This window comes from Telopea speciosissima, chromosome 7 (genome assembly GCF_018873765.1).
Source record: "Telopea speciosissima isolate NSW1024214 ecotype Mountain lineage chromosome 7, Tspe_v1, whole genome shotgun sequence".
Lineage (NCBI taxonomy): Eukaryota > Viridiplantae > Streptophyta > Magnoliopsida > Proteales > Proteaceae > Telopea > Telopea speciosissima.
In genome coordinates, this window is record NC_057922.1 from 1010785 (window position 1) to 1029784 (window position 19000).

At 39.5% G+C, this 19000-nt stretch overlaps 1 protein-coding gene across 1 annotated transcript; it reads right to left on the reverse strand.

Annotated features, from left to right (window-relative positions):
• Window positions 1-399: 399 nt before the first annotated feature.
• Window positions 400-18657, reverse strand: LOC122667159 (putative transcription elongation factor SPT5 homolog 1). The gene is made up of 22 exons (XM_043863376.1): window positions 18243-18657; window positions 13694-13932; window positions 13464-13610; window positions 13232-13390; window positions 13058-13141; window positions 12599-12669; window positions 12134-12491; window positions 11864-12019; window positions 11669-11766; window positions 11532-11580; window positions 11274-11426; window positions 11044-11187; window positions 10843-10933; window positions 10456-10614; window positions 10303-10351; window positions 10128-10222; window positions 9922-10000; window positions 3638-3692; window positions 3410-3527; window positions 3181-3324; window positions 843-943; window positions 400-671 (listed from the first exon to the last, which is right to left on the reverse strand). Exons 1-22 carry the CDS (start codon window positions 18538-18540, stop codon window positions 426-428), a joined length of 3093 nt encoding a protein of 1030 aa, XP_043719311.1. The 5' UTR covers window positions 18541-18657; the 3' UTR covers window positions 400-425.
• Window positions 18658-19000: the final 343 nt, after the last annotated feature.

Below are 19000 nucleotides of genomic sequence, written 5' to 3' on the forward strand. Positions count from 1 at the left end.
CTTTCCAGGGGGTGTGCCGGCCATTACATGCGGCCGTGTCTGAGCACAGGAGTGGCTCGCACTGCACAACCGAATGGCATTCTTTCTCCCAAATAATAAATAAAAGCAAGAATTATTGGCCACCCAAGGTGAAGAGAGGATCTCTTCATCCAATGTGATAGTAACCATATGATTAGATTCTTGGGCAGATGATATTCATCACTAACTCCCGCTACAATTGTATGAAGTCAAAACAACCCTTCAGTCCAATTGAAGGATCATATACTCATATATCTAAGGAATGATCTAGATTGACCAACAACCCCCCCCCCCCTCCTCTAAAACACACACACAGGTGCCCAAAAAAATTATATGATACATTCATCTTCATTTTTTTGCTTTTTCTCTCCTCTCCCCCACTGCTTTAAACAATAAATTATTAAATGTTAAGATCGCGCTAACTTGGCCAAAATGACCATATCCAAAATCTTAACATCGAGAGTATCATCCACTTTGACTATCCCATCAGTACCATCAATACCTATCAGCTTCCCAGTAGCACCACGTTGGGCACCACTCATGATCTTTATCTTATCTGATTTCCTAGGCACCACCATCTCCATTTCATTTGGAAGAGCAGTGACCATCTCTCCATTACCAGTCGATCCAAGGGCGACCTTGCAAGAACCATCCTGACCATGACCAAAAAACAAAGAAAGTAGGAGTATCAGTGGAAAACTAATGTTTTGATAATCAAACCATCTTTCGAGTATTCCAACCCAAACAAACTCAAGTAGTTATAATACAATATCATAAAGAAGATAATAGCACAGTTACTACTAAAAATTTATACACAATCATACCGGAAGCACTTCATGTACAACCCCAATGGCAGCATCCTCTCCTGACTTTCTAACATTGACCAACACATCAGGCAGGAACCACGGCCCTTCACCCTCACCACCTGAAATTCAATGAATTGTTATACTGGGAATAGTAAGAAAACGAATCAAGCTGTGTCACCACAAAATCCTTACATCTGACAGTAGCTCCGGAAAGGCACACACACAACACAGATCAAACCTCACAGAACAGAACATCGATTATGCATTCCTGAGGAAACATTATATTACTAGAATTGTATGTTAATTAACTAGTCCTATGTGTAGCTTGTAAACTATGTTAACTAGTCCTATACGTGGCTTGTTAACTGTGTGACCAATGTGTGATACATCGGATTTTCCACCCTCAAAGATCAATGAGTTGGTTCCAATTTCAGACAATTGCACCATACTGTTTGTACATGAATTTATGTATCACTTTTTGTGATCTCAAAAGAAAAATTCCTTATTGAAAAGAATGGGCACTCCTCAGTATACCCCAAAGATCCCCTTGCTTCACTAGAGCTTCATGAATTTAGACAAATGTACCACACTGTTTGTACTTCATGAATTCATTTATTACTTTTTGTAATCTCATAGGAATAATTACAACATATAAGATTAAATATCCTGAAGTCAATACTTTAAGTCTTTAACAGCAACAAGGGATGCCCAAGATGCAAAGAGGGGGACCAAAAGAAAAACAGACTGTTTATTGATAAGAATGGGCACTCCTCAGTATACCCCAAAGGTCCCATTGTTTCATTAGAGCTTCACATTATTCTCCATTATATTTTCTTTAGTTGCTTCAGCATAGAGTACTTTTTTTATGCACCATCCTCCTTTTAATTTTTAACAGTGCTTCTCTAACAGTTACTAAGCAAAAATGGAAAATCTAACTCAAACTTGAAGCCTGATCATTTCACCAAAAGAATGGGATCCTGATCAAGTCCATGCAAAAACTTTCAAGTACCTCAGTCTGCTCGAATTCCAATTCTGAACAACTGGACATGTAATTCATCTAAGAGCCTCAGCATGCAATATGCATACATTACCAGCCAAATTTCCCTAGAGTTGGGATAAAACATTCCATATAATAGGAAACTGTCCATCACCTTAACATCACAAAGTAGCCCTTTTTGCACCATTCAAAAGGTTCACAATAGAGGTAATACTCTTTTGTACTAGTCCACATGAAAGCTTTATTCGTGCTTTCAGATGTTCATGTAACATCTACGCCTGTTTAATGCTCAGTCCACCATAGTTGTCAAGGTGTCGCAAGGGGGGCGCCTTGCTGGTCACCTTGTGTCAGGCCCCTTCCAACAACTTGGGTCACCTAGATGCCTTGACAACTATGGCTCATTCCCATGCTTCTTTCTTGATGGCAATAAATGCAGGCAAGCAACAATGGTGCTTCCAAAATCTTTATATTAGCATCAAAATCCACAAATTTCCACATAAGGAACTAAAATTCCCATAGGAAAGAGCAATACAAAGCTGGAAGGGCCTATATTATACACATCCACTCTCTGAAAAACCTAAAACACTATGAAGCATTTCAGTCAGCAATATTGTGGCATGACAAACTGTAGGATCAAATTTTCATTTCCTATGGATTAAATGGGGGTAAATGTACTTGTCTAGTCAAAACTGCATATAGGAAAATATGCTAGATTTCCACGTACTATTTTACCATGTGTTACTTTAGGGCTCACAGGACAGAAATTCCATAACCCAGGTACCCGAAGCCCAAACACCCCCCCCCACCGCAAAGAAAAAGAACAGGATAAAAAAACCACACCTGATTGACTATAATAAAACACTCATTTTCTCAAAGAGTGGTAATCCACCACTACTTTTTTTGGAGGGGGTGATGAATAAACATCAATTTCAAATTGGAGAAAAAGATATATATACGAACAGCTAAAAATATAGAAGACAAAACTATATGATGGGATTTGAACCAATGAAAAATATGTTAGAATATCCTTCTCTAACAAGCTTATGGCTAGCGTGAGGCTAAGATGTATGCCCTGCATCATAATGAGAATTCCAGGGTGCTGAGAGTGATCTAGCAAGTTATCAGGCACACTCGATTTGAGTTGAGCCAACCTAAAGCCTAACCAGGCATCAGTAGACCTAGTCTCAACCAAGAAAATCTAAAGTTAATTTTTTCGTTTTATTAGTACAAAAAGATCCTTTTCCTTCTACCTTTTTTAAAAGGGTCAAAAGGTACTGGTCAAGAAAATCTTAGTTGTATTTAGAATCATAAATTTAATCCAATTTTCAGGGGAAAAAATTAAAGGGATGGAACTCAGACCTACTGTTGGAGACATAATATCCAGACCACCACTTCCAGGAGTCATTGGTTGCCCTCCGGGAGTGCCAGGTAAGTATGATGCAGAACTTGGAGTCATTGGCTGCCCACCAGGAGTTGAGGGCAAGTAAGGGCTCGGAGCACTTGCTGGAAGGAAGAAGAGATTATCAGATACAAGTGGAACTAATTAAAATACATTGACAATTCTGAGTCAATATTTTTATTTAACTACCATATGCTGGGCTGCTTTCCCTTGGGGTTCCAGCTTCACTATAATTACCACCAGGAGTGTTGGCCCAACCTGAACCAGGAGTTGGTGCTTCATAAGGCCGACGAGGAGGACTTCCTGGCTGAGGAAGAGCAGTTATAAATTAAAATCAAATATTGAAAACAAAATAACACAAATCAAGCTACATTAAATATATCGTGGATCTAAGGGCAAAGAGGGAAACATACTGACCTGATACTGTGGACTGGTTCCCCAGGAAGCAGGATTTCCGTCCTCCCAATTATCCCTGGTTTGTTTCATCAAAATTCCAAGGGGGCATATTATAATCAACTTCTTAAATCAAATCCAAATTACAAAAACCTAAAGCATACTAGTTTCCTCTCCTGGCTAGTGAATATACATGAGATTTAGACAATGCATATCCATACATATATGGAGATTGGAGAATGTTGAAGGAGAAGAAGGCAGAGGAGGAGACGGCCCATGAGAGCCTCAGGGGGAGGTCCTGATTATAAACTAAATTACTACAAAAACCATGCATTTGCAACCACCAACATAATAACCCTTTTAGTTCAAAATGGATAACTGAAGTACTACACATCTGTACTGCAGCTGTAAGATCCATGAGAAACTACGAGATGGTGTTGTCTGTGACATTTTGATACAAAATAACCAAGCAGTTATTATTATGCCATCTTCATAACCATAGTTTTCAAGGCATAGCCTATTCTCAATCCTAAGCTACAGTCGAGAAGTATGTTCTTTGATGCATCAATTAGAAGGTTATAACCTACCGTAACATCAACCTGGACATTTATTGCATATTCATTGACTCATTCAGAATCAGAGTGCTTAATGCAACTCGAAGCATTAAGGTGCACTCATGAACATGCATTCTACATTCTCTGAATAGTCATTAGATAATGAACAATAACATCCAAGCCGGCATGTGAAAACCAAAAAGAAAGAAAAAGAAGACCAGGAGAAAAAAAAAAGCATGGAACCTTCTAATTTTTTTTTTTTCAACTAGCAAGTTCGGAAATGATGCAGTTCAAAAGAACAAGGTGGCCAGCAGCAAACCAAGCCATCAAATTGGACCAAGAATGGACTACTATGTTTAATATTGAGTGTCCATTGGGTAATATGGGCCATGGGCTTAGTATTTTTGAGTTCTCTATTTGAATGGAACAATTTTATAAGCCCAACTATTAGGGATTTATGTCGTATATGGGATTATGTAGTTAGTTTCTAATTTGTAGCAGCCTAAAAGATTTCTACTTTGTTTTCTCTACAACTCTCTCGCTTGTGCATGACGAGTAATTATTTTCTTGTAAGCATGCAAAGTTTTTAATAAAGGAGTAGGGGGGTTATTAATGTAGTCCTAGGTAGGAGTAATCCCACTCGGAGCTAGGGTAATGGGGTCACACACAAAGGCTGGCCGATTGGGTTAGGGTTTACTAATTTAGGGCAAAACTAAGGTTAGGGTTGGATATTGGGAAAGGGGTTTATAGGGTATTAATGGGCAGATCTAGGGGATTAATATGGTATAAAAAAGTTAGGGTTTGGATGAGTTTTGAAATTCTGCAATATTGGGTAGAATTGAATTTTAGGGTTTTGGGTTTGGGTTTCAATGGAGCAAGGAGATGAAGGGGTTAGAGTGGGAGTTTCGGGCTGAAACTTGGATCGAGTGTAGGGACGGATGAGAGGGATGTTCGATGGGAGTTTGGGGCTGGTCTGATGGCTGGATGTGGGTTGCTTAGAATTTAAGCTAAGGATCGAATGGGGTGGTTGCAGGTTTAATGGAGGTTAGGGTTTAGTGGATGAAGGGGGGGTATGGATTAGGCCTAATGAAGGGAAAGGCTGGGGGGCTGGACGATGAGAAGAAGAAGGTTTAAGTAAACTTAGATTCAAACTTACTGGATTGAAGAGATCAATGGCAGCATCTTGGGAACTTGAAGAAACCTCCCGATCTTCACGATGCAAGGAGTCGACCTACCCTTTCCACCTTGATAAACCCACAAGGATGCAACACTCTCAAAGAGCAACAGCAGCAACAAAGGCAGCAAGCATAAAGCTGAGTTTTTATTAATTAAAATTCGTATTCAATGTTTGCCCCCCTTAGAACCTCATATAAAAGACTCAAAAATAGACTCCTACTCTAAAAAGGAAAGGTCTAACTCAATCCTTGACCTATTAGGTAACTTAAACTGACTAGGAAACTAAAATACTAAAGGAAATAGACTCAAAACATGGCTGGACTTATAGAATCCTAATCCAGCCCAACTTACATCACATGACCACTTAAGTTGTCACATGACCACTTAACCAAGTCACATGATCACTTAAATTGAACCAATTGGGTGCAACCAATTTGAACCGGTTCAATTCAAAAACATAAAAATAAACTAAGAATTGGGCTAATCCCGTATGCAACCTATATACCCCTAGTTTAGGCTCATTAAAGTGGCCTATTACATAGAAAACCCTTGGGATCAAAGGCCCAACATATATATATCCTAACCCTAGACTTATTCCTAATAAAAGAAGCCCAGTTTGGTGATAATTCTGCATTAGTTATACTACCAAAACGATTTTGACAACCACTATAGCTTTTTGTTGTGATATGCTGTGAGATGCAATGCAACCTTAATGGGATGCCAAGTTAGACTGGTGAGATGTTAGTCAAGTAATAGGCGGGAAGTCTAGTTCACATCCTTCTTCCTTCAATCAAAATTTTGGATCAGGTTCAAGCATTGACATCATGGATTGAGAGCACGGTATCGGATCAGGTATCGGCCATCCCAGAAACCAATACGATACCAATAAGGATCAGCACGGATCAGCCTGTATCGGACAGTTTTGCCCCTAATTTTCCAAAAAAATAGGGGTTTTTTACAGTTAACCCCTGGTCCATACTGTTCCACTGATACAGGATCGGCCTATGCCGATACTGATACGGATTATCCAATACGGCCGATCTATACCTCAAATCATGGTTGATATTGGCATCTTCTCCCATCGATCACAAGTTCTTGTGGCAGTTCATTGCTTATCCAATGCTGTAACGCTGTTACAGCACTACTTCTACCATTACTTTCTACTAGTTTCTAATTCTGATTCACTTGCTATTTCTGTCCTCCCTAGTTAGTAAATCTAGTTGGACTTGCACCTCAAACCACAGTTGATATTGGCATCTTCTCCCATCGCTCACAAGTTGTTATGGCAGTTCATTGTTTATCCGATGCTGCTACAACACTACTTCTACCATAACTTTCTATTTTCAACTAGTTTCTAATTCTGATTCAGTTGCTATTTCAGTGCCGTTACCAATACAGCCGATCCGATACCGATACCGATACCTCAAACCATGGTTGATGTTGGCATCTTCTCCCATCAAGTTGTTATGGCATTCATTGCTTATCCGATGCTGTTACAGCTACTTCTACCATTACTTTCTATTTTTCTACTAGTTTCTAATTCTGATTGCAATTTCTGTCCTCCCTAGTTAGTAAATCAAGATTGACTTGCTATTTCCAATTAGTTACTAAATCTTGATTGCCATTTCAATTAATTTCTAATTCTGCCCTTGTTTCTAATTTTAATTTCAGTTTCTATTTTCTACCTCCTAAATCTGTTAGTTGATATTTTGACAGTTACTAATATTGGCAACTTTCCATTTTATGAGTCTCTAAATCAAGGGTACTATTTGGGAAGTTGCTAAATTCTGGTTTCAATTTTGAGTCTCTAATCCCTACGATCCAGGATTACATGAGGTTTTATAACCCTAATCCCTTAGGTGTTTGGAATACCACATATTAAGGATAATGCAAAACATGCAAAAAATTTTACTATAAATGCTTAGTTGCTATTTTGATACAAGTAAGAGAAGTATACTTCCACCAGACAGCTCTCATACAAAGTCGAGACACAATCAGCTTTCCATAGATTTGAAACATGCAACTCGAGTTGGAAATTATCATAAAGAAAAATTTATAAAAACAAAATGGGGGAGGGATCTACATGCCGGCTGCACGTATTGACATCTCCCATGCCCAACCAATGGGCGCACTGGAGGGAGTTCCTCATGATTTGTATTAGGGGTGTCAACCGGTAGGGCCTAGCTGGGCCTCACGGTGCTTAAAGCCTGCACCATGATTGCCCGTTTAAGTCATCGGGCCAGGCCTGGTCAGGCTAGGTCGGGTCTCAAGCTACATTCGGACTGGCTTTAAACGGTGCAGCCATTTCCGAGTAGTGTGACGCCCGATTTCATTCCTTTCCAAATCTACTCTCTCTCTCTCTCTCCACCAACATCTGATTCTTACTGTTTATTTCCTCAGATCATCTACTTATTCAATTGTATATATGATGAGATTATTAATCTGTTCTTGTAGAAATAAAAGACCAAAGTTAACATGGATGGGTCACCTTCCAAGTATTTCTGTGTGGGTTATTTGGATAAAGTTATTCTAGCCGATTGTAACTGTTCTTCCTTATCTGAATTCAAAATCTAGCTAAATGGGTCTTTCATGAATTAAGTTTGTAATCTTATGGATTCTGGTAAGTCCTCCATAACAAGAACCCACCCAATGTGATGCAGAAGCCAAAACCATGATTAATTTGGCTGTTCTTTGATTTTTCGTTGGAGCCTTTTTATTTGTTTGTTCTTTTAGCCTAGGGTTAAAACAGTCTTTTTCATGGTTTATCTTCTTAGTTCCCCTCCACGATTTTAGAGGGATTAGTATTTTATTTTATTTGTTTTAGTTGTTTACACTTATACTCCTATTTAGAGTATAAGTCTATTCTATGTTTTATAATTAGGATTCAAATTAGGAATCCCAACTCCTAATCTGATTAGGATTGCTTTAGATTGATTATTTGTAAGGCCTTTTGGCCCCCCTTTATTATTATAAATAGTAGAATCGTGGGAGGCTCCCCCACCTATTATGTTTGAAATTTTGTTTCTTCTTGCTGCTGCCGCCATGACTGCTGCTGCTTCTCTGTCTTGTGTGTCATATCAAGACCCCTTGTGAGTAATATCAAGGGCTAGGGCTGGAGTAATCCGGCGACTCCTTGCATCTTGCAGATCGGGAGGTTTGTCTTCTTCTTCCTTCAAGTTCTTCAAGGTTGCTGCTGCTGAAATTCTGCAATTCCAGTAAGAGTTACAATTTCCTGCAACTTTATCATCTCTTCTTCTTACTTCCATCTAACCTAATCGACTTCCCCAAACCCTAGCTTCATCTACATTCATCACAGCCCTATTCCCTCATCAGATTACACTCAAAACCTAACCACAGGTCCATCACAGTAACCCTCCCACTCGATCTCAGTTGCAGCCTCACCTATCCACTACAAACCCTAAATCCCTCCCTCAACATAAAAACCCAGAAACCCTAAAATCTGCCTAGACCTAACCAGCCATCAAAACCCCCACCAAATTCCAGCCGAACCACCCCCTCCCTGCTAGGAAAACTCGACCTAAAGCCCAGCCCCTAAATCTGCTCCTAAACCCTAGTTTCAGCTTAGATCCTAAATCTGAAAACCCAAAACCCTAACCCTAATATTTCTGAATTTCTATTTCTTATTCAAACCTCATTAAAACCTATTCTAATAGACTGCTAAAATTCTGCAGACCATTACCCAATAAAACCCTAACTCAATCTCCCATTCCTAACCCTAATTTTGCCCTAGTTACCCTAAACTGCCCATTCGGCCAACCCTAAAACAGAACCTGGTCCTAAGTGAGATTTATTTCACCTAGGCTACATCACAATGGATTAAAAGTTTGTAAAAATTCCAGTCCACTAAACCCAGTGAAAAAAAAAATATCAGGGCACTTCCAAAACAAAGTTGATAAGGTACTCATAAGTGAGCTGCTCACTGTGATTCTTTCTTATTTAGTACATGTTTAAATCATAAAGAACTTAGTTTTCATTTGCAACACAAATCCCACAGGTAAATATTGACAGGCACCCATAAGAGATCGGGAGAGGGAAGGGGAGGTTAAGTTTACAAGTTAAAGGGTTGGGCTGTAACAGGGCGGACTAGGTCGGGCCTGTATTCGGTCGGTCCGGTCGGGAGCCCGACGGGCTAGAGCCGCACACTGGGACCGCCCAATTACTAAATGTGTCGGGCAGAAGCCCGACACGTTTAGTAAACGGGCTGGGCCGGGCCTGGAATTGACACCCCTAATTTGTATACATGGGGCCCACATGGTCAGGGGGGAGAGACCGAGAGAGACTCAGAGAGTGTGAGAGGATGTGTACTACCAGTAGTGTGTACATTATTTTCCCAAACAAAATATATAAGCACCCAAATACTTCATGGTTGGGAAGGTCATAGTAGCAAAAGCCATTGGAATTTTTATTTTGTACATCAGAAGAATCAGTTTTTTGTTATTAATAGACAGGAAGGGAAAAGAATGACTGAAAGAAAAGAAATAAATTTCAATTAGTTATTCATCAAAGTTTAATTGATTCAATGACCAGATTAAACCTAGAAATAGTTCAAAGACAAACCTTGCTGGACTCATTGGTGCATAAGGATTCCAAGCTCGATCCCTCATGGGCGTTCGCATGCCATCATGAATTGGTGTTGCTGAACAAAATATTCGACGGTACAAAAATATAGTTAAATACCAGCCAACATTACTCATAGAGTCATAGGTTGAAGGTTCATAGATGACTTGAACGAGGAAAAGTAGTAGGTTCTCAAGGTAACATACCTCCTGGATCTCTCATAGGAGTCATATATGGATGTAGTGGAGTTCGTGATGGATGCATGGGTGTCTCACTTCCCAGGCCATACCGAGATGTTTCACTAGAAAAATAGGAACACATTAGAAAAACTTATTTTCCCATCCAACACATAAAAGACACAAGTAAAATTAGATTATTTACCGGAAGGGGGTTGCAACAGCCGCAGTATCAGAAATCTGATTACGGTTAACTGCACAAATAACAGAAATCATTCTCCATAATGGAAAATTGAGTAACTAAAAACACATATACAATGAGATATATGCAGCACTTCGTTACACAAATGACACTTGCCTGTGACAACCTTCATTTGGGACTCCAATTCAACCCGGACTGATTGACCCTTGACATCTACAACACGCCCACGGTATCCCTTGAAGGGGCCCAGTCGAATTTTTATAGTACTACCAACCAAAGAATCATGACCTCTTCCACCTCTGTGTCTTCCTCCAGCTGCACCACAGTTTGTAGAAGTTGCACAAAACATAAATATACTCGCTCCAAAAATGGCCATATCTAAGGACATATAAATTCCAATAGTTGGAGCCTATATCATATTTAAGTTTGGAGTTTGATCAACTGACTAACAGAATCTACAATGCAGTAATCTAGGTGGTCCATCCATCTCTAAAAAATAGATGGATGGATCCATAAGCATACAGATATATGTTCAAACCGTACAGTCAACTGGAGGTCCTCTAGGTGGTCTTTTTGGGGACTGGGTGACATGAGGTGAGGCTCTGAGACCAGGAAATCTAGGCAAGTAATCACCCTGCAAAGCATTCATCTTGGAATTAGCTGAAACAAACATACTACCATCGAAGACAAAAGAAGCATACTAATTGGCTGAAGAACTGGAAATGGCATAGCTTAAGAAATTACATTTTTATCACCAGTAGAACGAGACCCACCAACAACTACACAAGACTGAGACTTAGCACAAATATAACCAGCATGCTCGAGGTGATGGCGGTCATAAATGAATAAAATTCCTCTACATATGTGTTCCACAGGACCTTGCTTTCCCTAAGAATGATGATTAAAAAAAAAGGTTAAGTACCAATCAAGGTAACAAGTAAAAAGAGAACTGAAGTAAGAGAACAGGAACTCACTTTGCAAGGACCCTCCACAATCTTTACAACATCTTTCACAGACACGGTGTTCTTAGAGCGATCTTGAGCATTAGATTTCCTTTCAATTTTGCTTTTAATCTCTCTTAACTTAACAAGAACAACCTCAGGTCTCTCTGGAATGCCCTTAAGCACCTGAAAAAGAAGAAAACAATTGAGATCTGATCCCCCCCCCCTTATTTGGGTGCAGGGAAAGTTCCGTCAACCCTCCTCACTATAAAACAGCATCTTAGTTTTTACCTGGAAAGCTTCACTTTCTACACGAATAATTACACCAAAGCTCATATTACTGCACCAAATTAAATAAAAAAATAAGCAACAAAAGAATTATTCATGAGATATCTATGCAAAGAATATGATGCAAAATCTGCACATACTCGAGCAGCACAAGATCATGTAACTCATAGTCCCCAATTTTGGTAACACCAGCAGTTACTTCAGAACTCTCCACAACATTGTCCGCAAATACACGGATCTGATCACAAGACACAGAAAGTTACCACAATAAGAAACTACTCCCCAAGTTCAGCATTTGATTTTTTTTTTTTTTGAAGCTGCAAAGCAGCACTTACATCTTCTTTGGTTGTATCAGAAACAATGTAAAGGACATGGCCATCAACCTTAACAACCATACCAGTTGCACCTTCCTGAGCACCAGAAACGACTTTTACATGATCCCCTGGTTTGAAGTACTTGCAAAGTTCTTTCTCATTTACAGCAAGAGTTGTCTGCAGGATTGAAACATTTTACAGGTCATATTTTTTCAATGACACATGTTGTATGCATATCTATGGGCCTTTCACATGGACTGCAAGCAAAAATAAATTGATTCACATAGTTACCGGCAAGCCCTTCATTTTCGGTCTAATATGAACATTTTCTTCATCTACTTTCTCAACCCAACCCATCAAATTTTTCAAATCTCCCTTCACCACAATAACTGCATCACCCTTCATGAAATGACCTTTCTTTCTGTTTGCAAATAAAGTAGACAAACTACTCATGTCGCCGTCTCCATCTTCCCCTGGCTTCTGAAATTTCTCTAGTTCATCAAAAGTTGGTTGAATGTTCTGCGAGCTAATAGATTTCATCGATACTGTTTTATACAGAAAACCATCTTTAAACATCATGCCCTCAATATTCTCAAAGTAATCACCAGTGACTGGATCCCGCCTACGCTCAACACGGATATGCATCTCCCTGAATCGTCAAGCACAAAAAGGAACTGAGGTTAGCAACTAGCAAGAAACAGAAACTATGAAGAAAGTGACGATGCTCACGAGAAAGTAACAATAAGCCAACTCTACCTTGCCTCCTCTATATTTATGAAACGTGGAGGAGGTACAAATGCCTTCTTCTTCACGACTTCCCTACCTTCCTGAAAGAACAAGAAATTGGAATTATTGTTACTCAAGACTTGAGTATCAGACGAAAAAATGAACCATCATCTTTGTCAACAGTAAAATAAATTATTTATATTGAATGAAAGTAAAAAATATACAATGGAAAGAGAGACACAGAAACTGAGAAACACCTCTTTTGCCTACAATCACCTTGTTAGTTTTCTCTAGACCATAAAGTCATATGCAGAGGAAACATAGAACTCAAATCCTGAACCAAATAAGCCATGCACTCGAGGGGGAAAGGATTTTCTTTTTTGAAAGGCACAAACTTATTATTATTATTTTTTTTTTGGGGGGGGGGGGGGGGAGGTGGGGTGGCACAAACTTATTATTCATGAGGAATTAAAAACAAATAAAAAATACCAATTTATTAGCAAGAGCCTGTAAATCAATCCTTGGTATTAGCTTCACTGTCACTCTCTGCCGCACATTGTCCACATCCACAACCTAAAGCACATAAAATTTGAGATTAGCAGAAAATAATGAAAATAAAATATGCAACAACTTCAGAGAGATGAAAGAGAAGAAAGCCAATACTTTTGCAAGGTCTCCTTTATACGTTCCAATCTTCATCCGCACCCAAGCATCTCTAGATAGGTCTACAGCTTTGCTTTCAACTGAGAGTACATCAGTCATTTCTTTTATTGGAACAAGCATTACTTTTTGAGCATATAGATTGCGCAGACCCTTGCAAGCCTGAAGCAGAAGGATTAAGCAAGAACAAACAAGATTCTCTTAAGTAGATATGATAAACATGCAGTCAAAATACCTCTCTAACATGGGCTTCTTTGTCTGCTTCCACATATATGTAGTTTTTAAGATGATCAAGGGCAATTGCAGACCTAATCTGCAATTCAGATCCTTTATCAATGTACTTCTGCATCAGGCAGACAGCTGCCTCTCTCTCATGACCAATCTGTTATAAGCAAACAAGGTGTTAGCAGAAGAATATAACAAGAAAACATAAATAAATGAATAAATGATGGAAAACCATCATACCGCACACTTTATCATCCAAAGTTTTGGATCCTTGACTGATGGCAGAAGAGCCTGTTGTTCAACATCTGTGGCCTCCTCATCATAATCATTATCACTAGATCTAGCATACCTTGCTTGAATACTTCTCTCAAGAGCTTCATAATCTTCTTCTTGGTCCTCCTCTGTGGGCAAAGGACGACGATGTATCCTCCTCACTTCTTCTTCATCAGGTAACTCAGCCCCGCCATCTACTATAAAATCTGCATTAAAGTCCTTGAATCCATCAGCAACACATAAAAAATGCAGGTCAATGCCAAATTTGTGAGTTGTAATGCAAGAGGTATCAGAACCTAAAGTAACTAGCAGTATTAAGAGTTAGAGAAGTCCATTCAGACTTAAAGCAGTAACATGCATGAATCAAACAAATCGCCATGCACTATAGAGAGTTGCAGGTAGCACAAGCCAAATACAATATATCCATGCACCTGGAGGTTTGCACATAGAATAAGGCACATCATAATCAGATCCATAGCTTCACACTTGAACTGCTCTTTCATTTGCAGACCCAGATCAGCCAACAGTGTCTAGGACTAATTGGCCAGAGAAGGTGTCTACAGGTTGGGATGGACTGATGGGGAGTTTTTGCTACTGTAGTTGGCCATATAAGGGCAGACCTCGGCGCAATGGTAAGGTTGCTCCATTGCGACCTAGTGGTTGCAGGTTCAAGTCGGGAAAACACCTCTCCACGAACCGGGGATTAAGGCTGTGTACATTATTACCCTCCCCACACCCTGCAGTGGCGGAAGCCTCGTGCATGGGGTACGCTCCTACTCATTGTTTAGGCCCCTATGTAGTGCTTTCTTGGGTATTGTAAAAATTATTAATTGGGCTTCTGTACTCTTTTTCATATTTCAATAGAATTTTATGTTATCTACCAAAAATAAACAGTATTACAAGCGCAGTATAGCAATAGGGGGGAAAAGTATAGAAGAGAAATGTTAAAAAAGAACCACATCAGCAGACTGACTTCAAGCAGGAGAAAAGAATATTCACTGCAGACTTCACTTTCACAGTTTCACCACAGTGAATTACTGCGACCATGTACTTACTTTTGTGGAGCTAAAATATTGGTGACTTGAGCTGACTCCATGAAAATAAATACAAGGTACCTGATGTAGGACAAAACATGAAGAAAAAGAGGCCAAAACACTGTTCAGGTGAACAGTGTCACAGCCCCTATATTGCCTTGGTATGAATGCTACTAGAAGATCGTGTGGGGCCCAAGACCAGATCGTGTGAAGAATGTCAATTTTGTCTATGCATGGGGAGAGTTAGTTTAGTTTCTATTTTAATAGTTATTTTGTTTCTATTTTCTGTTTTAGTAACTTAGTCAAGTAGGCTGTCTATTTCCGTTAATTTCTAATTCAGCTTAATACTTGTAAAGCAAGTCTCAGCCATATAAGAGACTGCTATTTTATTTCCTTCTATTTTTACTCATCCCCTTGAGTCTATTTATATGTAACAGCCCATAGAGGCTCCACACGGTTTAGTGAATGATTGAGTATTGCTTTAAGCAAGTTTCTTATCCCATAGTGAGGATGAAGGGCAGGGAGCCTGGCTGGTGAGGGCCGAAACCCATGAAGGGCTGAGAGAGCCTGGCTGGTGAGAGCCGAATCTAATTATCCCTTTCCCCTTCTTCTCCTGTCTTCTCTTCTTACTCCACTCGATTCCCTTAACCTGCTGCTTTCCCTGAGACTGCTGTAAGTGCTGTGAAGACTCTTGAAGGCTCTAATCAATCTCCAATTCTCCAAAGGCTGCTGCTGTTGCAAAACAATCAAATGAGGCTAAAGGACACCTGCGGCTCTGCTGTTCCTGCCCTGTTTCTCCATCAGATTCCAGACTTGAATATCTCCTCAACCTGCCATCGAAATCAGTTGAGTTTTGGAGCACAAAACACACCCACCAGGGCCTCTACTTGATCCAAGTTTCAGCCTCTATTGCTGCCTTACTGGCTGGATTGTTCTACAGCACTTACCTTCTAATTCTGAGTTTTACCTTCAATTTTCAAGACCAACTCAGATCTCCACTTCTGACCTTTGAATTGGACCAAACTTGGAGCACATATTCACCCCACCAAGGCTAGCCTTCAATCAGATTTGGAGCCCATTCCCGCAGCTGATTTGCTCAGATTTGATTACTTTCTAATTCTGTCCCCTGTTGCTACTTTGATTTGTGGGTTCATTTGGGGCTAGGTTAACCCTAATCTAGTCTTACATTAGTACCACTAAGTAAAACTCATGGCCTCATACTATTAAATAACTATCTACTGGGAATGATCGTCAGCTTCTCCTGCTTGTTCCTTTTCTCTTCTCTAATCTTAAAACAACTGTTACTATTCATAAAACAAAGATAAAATTTGTGGGGAGGAAACTTGGACCCTTCGTTTCTTATTTTTTAAACAAAATAAAAAATAAAGGTATAAAAATTGGAAAGAGCTAATTGAGATGGTCTGTCATGATAAGCTTTTCAAGATAATGCACCATTTTGAGTCACGTGGAGTGGACAGTTGGTTTTAGCTAACTGAAATAAAACTCCTATTCCTAAATGGAAACTACCCTATTAACCATTACATGGAAAAAGAAAATAACTAAAATAATAAACTTCTACAACTTCACGCAAGGCAGCAACCTTCTTGGATTCAAAGTACTCCACGCAAGTTGTCATGGGCCCACCAAATCTGAGTAGATAAATAAAGAAAATAATCCTCAATTATCTCTAACTCTAATTACATCAAATAACGGAATAATATCCTACTAAAAAACCTATCTAAAACAGCCGTAGGAGTCGGCCACGCATTGGCAATTGGGTCTTCAATTTGCATTCAATCTCCACCACCTGCCACATGGCCCCCCAAACCACTGTTCAAATGAACAGATGGTCAATTTAGGAATATCTGCTACAAGTTCATCAATTGTTGCCCAGTTTTGAAGACCAAACCAGCATTAAACTTTTTTCAGGAAGATCCTGCCTGGGGTTAGGTTTTTCATGTTTCAGCTCTACATTAGACTGTTGGATTAGTTGTAAACCTGATGGATTGCACACAAGTCAATTTCACACTCAAATTCAACCGAATACCACCCATGTATGTAAACAAATCCTACTATTTTTCAGCAGTTCTAATTTTATGTCCATGCAGCCTTTTAGTCCCCAGGTTTTCAAAGCTTTACTTCGCCACTTGGAAAACTCCGACTCAGCTGAAACTTGACAAGCAGGCAGGGGTCATAGAAGTATACCCATCCACAAAATTTAGTGGTCGACCGTCCTCAATAACTATGCCCCATATAAATTAGGAAGAAAGTTTTCTTTACAATGGAGTGTTATCTACACCTATCAGTCGAGAAAAATGCATCATTACGCCCTAAATTAGAAAACATTGGAAAGCATTTAAACTTCAAAAGAAGAGGCTGCAGACCAGTTGAAAAGTGAAAATTCACAGCCAACCACCATGAACCTCTCCAATAGAGTACCAGAAGAGTAACATGTGCACTATTCCCTTCTGCAACTGAGAGACTAGATTTTGCTTTTAAATAGAAAGGTTCGCTAATGAAACTATAACCTAGGACTCATAAGCTAAAGTAGGACCTAGGCAATTTTCTCAAGCCCTCCTTACCATTCCAAATTACACATCATGTACCGGCCATTCAGGGTCCTCAGATGAAATCAAATGACTGCTAAAGAATCAATGCCTAGACAAATAGAAATAGAGAGAAATTCTCAGTGAATACCAGCTAAATTCAAATGAACTAATGAGAGCTTGAAAATCCTCACTCATAACATCAATTATGCCACTTTAAACCCCCCCCCCCCCAAAAAAAAAAAAAAAAAAAACTTATGTACCTCTTTAACTCGAGACTTAACAAGATGCTAAGAAATACTTCAGAAGCGGCTAACAATAAGCAGTTTCAGCTAGTTCCACTGAATCTCACTTTAGCACATAAAAGCCTTCTTAAGAAGCTGTAAACACTCTTATTCATTGACATCAGAAACTCAAGGAGAACATAAAAGATTTCTTAGTCTCCCTTAACTATTCCAACCCATTCATCCTACACCAGTCATTCCCAATACCCTGGAAAGAGCCTAAGCCATTATTTGAAAAACTGCATGAAATCAAACGCGACATACAGAATCCCAATAAAAAGTTCCAAATATTCTAATGCATACTGTCTGTGGACACTAAGGAGATATAAGGCGTCTCAAAAGGATCAATCGGTGCAGGTAGCTCTATCACTCGCAAAAACTTAATAACTCGATTGAGATTGAAGTCAGGATTGAAACAGCTAGGCATTGCGCATGAGACAAGTTTCAAATTTCTAAACCTCCAATTCAAGCACAATGATGGATGAACTAACAATCTCCTGGATTTCCCAAGAAATTGCTGAAAGCATGCTTCAACAAACTGAAGAATCAGTTCTAAACATTCAGGAAACCTTAATTGAGGGGGAGAAAAAGAAAAAGGAATAGTAAAACCAAGTAAGATAAATCACATAAAGTGAAAACGCAAATAACATACCGTCTTCTTCAGCATCCTCCTCCTCTTCTTCGTCCTCATCAACAGCGGCTTCAATGTCGAAAAATTCGGTCCCAGCCTTCCTGCGCTTGCGACCACCACGATGATCAACAAAGTCGTCATCTTCATCATCTTCTTCTTCCTCGTCATCGTCTTCAACGGCTGCATCATCAATGAAATCGGATCTCCGACGCTTCTTGACATGACCACCGTCGTCGTCGTCTTCTTTGTCTTCAAGTTCTTCTTCTTCTTCCTCCTCTTCTTCAGGGTCGAGTTCATCGTCGACTCTCCTGCGAGGCATTATAGCAGAAACTTCTACTCTGTGTTCTTCTGCTCTATGGGCAAGATCTCAGCTTCGACCCCTCTTATATACTTCCAGTAAATCCAATCAAAAACCAAAAATATCGAACTTGATAAGCTTCAAGACAAATCGAGCGAGTTTGGATTCGTCAATTGAGAAACCCTAAAACATATAACACAGTAAAGAATGCGAGTGTCAGATGTGAATTCACCTGACAAACCCGTCGCATATTCAAAGCAGATAACCCTAATTAGATTCCACTCCGATACCGTCTTTGCATATACGAAGACGAAGATGGGGAACACTCGGTGTAGTTATGGAGCGACGGCTTCACTCATGGTAAAAAGATAAAGACGTTCTACACACAGAGGAAAGCTTGCATTGGACCCAGACGCGATTAATGCTACTTCGCCTCAATTTCAGTTTTTATTTTTATTTTTATTTTTTTTCCTCCTTCATT